The 4,661-nt window shown below is 36.2% G+C and overlaps 1 protein-coding gene across 1 annotated transcript; it reads left to right on the top strand.

Moving 5' to 3' along the window:
* Window positions 1–403: 403 nt before the first annotated feature.
* LOC114187269 (heavy metal-associated isoprenylated plant protein 6-like) lies at window positions 404–2,495 on the top strand. The gene is made up of 5 exons (XM_085673263.1): window positions 404–562; window positions 648–795; window positions 910–1,151; window positions 1,346–1,424; window positions 1,614–2,495. The coding sequence occupies exons 1-5, from the start codon at window positions 554–556 to the stop codon at window positions 2,171–2,173; spliced, it is 1,038 nt and encodes a 345-aa protein (XP_085529389.1). The 5' UTR covers window positions 404–553; the 3' UTR covers window positions 2,174–2,495.
* The last annotated feature ends 2,166 nt before the right edge of the window (window positions 2,496–4,661 follow it).

The raw sequence follows: 4,661 nt of genomic DNA, 5'->3' as shown, positions 1-4,661 counted from the left end.
ACAGAACTGGGGAAAAGTATGATCCTTTCCTTGGGGAAAGCCCACGGGTCTGACCTTTATTAATTGGGTGCTCTGCTCCACACACCTCACCGTGTACCTCTCCGTTTTCAAAATCTGTGTTCTGTGTCAAACCCAACGGTTATTTTTCACTTTCTACGGCTTCGCATCTCAAAAGGTTACACGCTTTTTCCTGCCAGGGGTAAATCAGTCACTTTCCCGTCAAGTCAGCGTCTGGTCAAATTTTCAATTTCCTCAAAAACTACACGCGCCAACATCGGAAATTAAATTAAGGTTTCCTCTCCACGTGGCATATTTTCACACTCCTCTAAAACACGGATAAATAATAAATAAATAAATACGCATAAAAATAAGAAATATATATCAATATCATAGTTGCCATACATACATACATACCGATGCAACGCCATAGATAAGTGTGGCGCATTCTCACTCCCTTGACTCTTCTTTTTCTTTATAAGCGCATTCCTTCCATCTTTTTTTCTCAAAGGCACATTTCACTCGACAACAGAGCTCTGTTCCTTAAAACACAAACATGGGAGAGGTTAGTTCTAATTTCTTCTTCCTAATTTCTCGAATCTCGTTCACTGTTCACTTCAGTTGTCGCTGATTTTTTTCTTTTTTATCAGAAAAAAGAGAAGGCGAAGAATGAGGCCGGTAATACGCCTGACTCTGGAGGAAAGCAAAACGACGTACCCGCCCCTGTCGTTCTGAGAATCGAAATGCATTGCGAGGGATGCGTCAAAAAGATCAAACGCGCCGTTCGCAGTTTCAACGGTATTACTCTCATTATTCAGATCTTGATCAAGCGTTTTCCCTTTTCCGTTTATCCATTGAGTTAACTGATAGTGAGATTACAACACTAACATTCATAGTCTGTTGCGGATGCAGGTGTGGAAGACGTTAGGGCCGATCTATTAGGTAACAAGTTAACGGTTATCGGGAAGGTCGACTCTGCCGCAGTGCGAGACAAACTAGCGGACAAGACTAGGAAGAAGGTAGAAATTATTTCTCCTCAACCGAAGAAAGATTCCGGCGCCGCCAGTAAACCACCGGAGAAAAAGGTGGAAGAGAAAAAAACAGAAGAGAAGAAACCGGCAGATAAGAAAACGGAAGAAAAACCCCCGAAACAGGTGCGTTGTTTCAATTCTTCTTTTCTCGCCTTCAGCAATACGGTTAGCGGAGCGTTGACGAAACAGAAAGCAAGTTAATTTCATTGCAATTGAAGCGTTATTTTACTGCTTTACCGTTTTCACTTGAGATTATTTCATTAATTACAATGAGTTGTTCAATTGTGGTGGTATTCATAGTTTTGCTATTTGTCCAGAGCGCGGTGGTGTTGAAGATTCGATTGCACTGTGACGGTTGCATACAGAAAATTCGAAAGATTATTCTCAAGATCAAAGGTTAGGCGTCCGAGTATCTTGACCGACATTTACAATTCTTGCGTAAATTATTTTGAATTAAATTAGGTATGGTATATTAGGATGACGATACCGGAGCCCACAATATAAAATTATAACGTAGGTTGTATATTTATTTTTGAACAACCGGCATTATGAAGAGTTAATTAATAAGGCGAGGTGTTTCTGCAGGGGTTGAATCGGTTAACATAGAGGGAGGGAAAGACTTGGTGACAGTAAATGGCACAATGGAGGTGAAGGAATTGGTAGCGTATCTGAACGAGAAGCTGAAGCGGAACGTTGAGGTGGTCCCACCTAAGAAAGAGGGTGAAAAGAAAGAGGGTAAGAATGAAGAGAAGGAGAAGGAGAAAGAGAAGGAGAAAGGGAAGAAGAAAGAAGGTGGTGGTGGTATTAAGAAAGACGGTGGAGAGAAAGAAGAGGGTGCACCGAAGGTTGAGGTTAACAAAATGGAGCACTACGGGTACGCTTACCCACCTCCTCCTATGTACTGGTACGACGGATATGCACCAGGTCAAAGTAGTACTAGCGGTGGTGGTGGTGGTTACACGGTGGGGGTTCATTCAGGGTATGATGGTAATTACGGGAATTACCATGAGCAATACCATAACGGGTATGGGAACCAAGGGTACATGGTACAGCAACCACCCCCACCTCCGTTCTACTTGAACCCTTACCATCCTCCACCGCAGATGTTCAGTGATGAGAACCCCAACGCGTGTTTCGTGATGTGAGCCACTGTTTCTCAGTACTTTATGGCTATTTTGATGTATAGACTATAAAACTACGTGCAGGCTGTAAATAACAATTTTATATACAAATTCAAAATGAGGTTTATGCTATGTTTTGTATAATAGCTTTGCTTACATCATTATGATGAATAGTGATGTGGTGATGTGGTACGGCCGGCTGACTGGAGAATCCGGTTCGGATAATTTTGTTTAAAAATTTGAGTTCTAGATAGGCCGAGTAGTTCTTGTTTGTTCTGCTTTTTTTGTGTTTTATTTTATTACGCGAACTAATGTACAAAATCAATTCCAGCAGCTTTTGAAGTTATCGATGATGCATTTTAGATTTTGTCAAAGCTGGTATTTCTGGTAGTTTGGATGACTGTATGGTTTTGGTTCCATATGTTTGTGTCTAGGTGGAAATACGTCATTGTATATGTGTTGGAGGGAATCTTTATTTGTTGGATTGTTATCTAATTTTGCGGTTAGTTGTTAATTCTTTCAAATTGTGATAACAAAGTCTAAGATCGAATCTAATCGTGTGTCTCGTTCTTCTACTACATTTCTATCCTTTCGTCAATTAATGCGTTTTTGTCACTACTTTTTCATTAACTCGGTTAACAATGTTGCGAGTCACAATATCTGTGTTTTAGGTTCATTTCATCCCCTTTCGCAACTAATCTCATGGTAGTTTCTTTTGTACTTATGATGTCACGTTCTAGATGGTTAATTTCGCGGTCCACCATAATGTCATAGGTATTTGAAAGAGAGCTACATATATTTAATTTAGAAATTTCATTTCTTACTTTTATTTTTATAATAATTTAAAAATTTTAAATGTAAAAGTATTTCTGTGAACAAAATTTATTTTAGAGATAATGTACATAGATATCGTGCAACATGTTTCTAGAATTATTAAATGTTGAAAGATTAAATTACGGCAAGACTAAATCACGATTTGACTGTACTACACCCCTTTTTTCCGGTGCAAGAAGAGAAATAAATGTATTAAAATAGAAAATAAATAATTTAAGAGAAAATATATAAGAAATTAAACCGAATATTTAGTTGTTTTGATAATATAGAAATAAAATATTCTTTAAATCATGTAATTAGATCAATTTAATAGAAATTATTTAGAGACAGATATATAAATAAAAATAGACAGAAAGATACTGTCACTATTAATTATTTTCCGCTCTACATTTATCTGTCCACTCTCCTCCGGGTTTTGGAAAATCTCTAATAAATAATTTTTTAAGATTTTAATAGTGCAATAACACTATTAAATAAAAAAGGAAGGACTTTAAGTAATTAAAGGAACAATTGAAATATAAATGTAAAAACCTTGAATAACTTGTACATGCTATTCAAATAGTTGAACTACGACACAACATCAACAATACATTAGTTTTTCTCATTTTTTGTCCCATAAATGAAAAAGTTATAGATAGTTTCTTACACGAAAAATATTACATTCAATCCATATTTGTTGAGTAAGAATAACAATTGATTCGTGATTTATGTGAAAACAATGTCCACCAAGCAATTTTCTTTTCTCTGCATCATCTATCTAACTCCTATCTTCATCATTATAACTTATTATTGGATTTTTCAAAATAATAACTCCTTATTGTTTCAAACAATATAACTCTTTCAATGTTTCGATGATCTTATCCAGCCAAAGCACACACTTTGACATTTTGTTACTTTAACCTTGTAAAGTAGCTACCACCAACCATCCACGTACTACGTTAGAAAGAATCATAGAGACTGTATCAACCGTTATTTCAAACCTAGACATATTTGAAGGACAAGATTAGGTTTTTGTCCATTTCTCTGATCACAGCATAGACATTCCCTTTGGAAAAAGTGGTGGTTAGTGTGAAAGTTCCAGGAAGGTGCATCTTGTCGCCACCACCACCATGCCACCATGGCGCTTCTCCCCAACTGTACACCACGTAAGCTTTCATCTCTCACTTCAACTTTCACGTTGTCGAATTAAAATAAATTAAATTACAATTCGCAACGTCCAATTCCACCGACGGTGACTCATGCCAACGAAGAACCAGTGAAACAGAAGCGTTCCTCCATTTTTTAGTGGTAAAATGATCTAAGAGATTAAGACTATAGCAGTTGATTAATTATGTTTATGACCATAATTAAGCCACATAGAGTCTCTGCTGGATACTATAAGAAATTAAAATTTTCTAATTATGCTGGATACCATAATTAACTTTTCTAAATCTTGTAATCAGTTTTTGTCAGTCCTAGATATGTTTCCAAACACACTATAAGAAATTAAATTTCAGAAGATAATGTAATTATTATTAGTCATAAAACTTATTTTCTTTAAGGAAAAAAGAAAAGAAAAAACGTAGTACAAGTACCTTTCTTATGTTATGCATACGTACTACATACGAATATTATAGCATATTCTTTTCAACGATATTATATTTTAACACCTTGTCGTGTGTTCTTGTCAATAATTTAT

Source organism: Vigna unguiculata, chromosome 1 (assembly GCF_037176805.1).
Source record: "Vigna unguiculata cultivar grain cowpea cultivar isolate G323 ecotype 2 chromosome 1, ASM3717680v1, whole genome shotgun sequence".
Taxonomy (NCBI): domain Eukaryota; kingdom Viridiplantae; phylum Streptophyta; class Magnoliopsida; order Fabales; family Fabaceae; genus Vigna; species Vigna unguiculata.
The sequence above is the reverse complement of the archived record's forward strand: the minus strand, read 5'-3'. Positions and strand labels throughout refer to the sequence as shown.

Bases quoted from the DNA above. Each gene is read 5' to 3' on its own strand.
- LOC114187269 (XM_085673263.1), top strand. The intron at 796-909 runs GTATTACTCTCA...TTGCGGATGCAG, and splicing joins CGCCGTTCGCAGTTTCAACG to GTGTGGAAGACGTTAGGGCC. The intron at 1,425-1,613 runs GTTAGGCGTCCG...GTGTTTCTGCAG, and splicing joins GATTATTCTCAAGATCAAAG to GGGTTGAATCGGTTAACATA.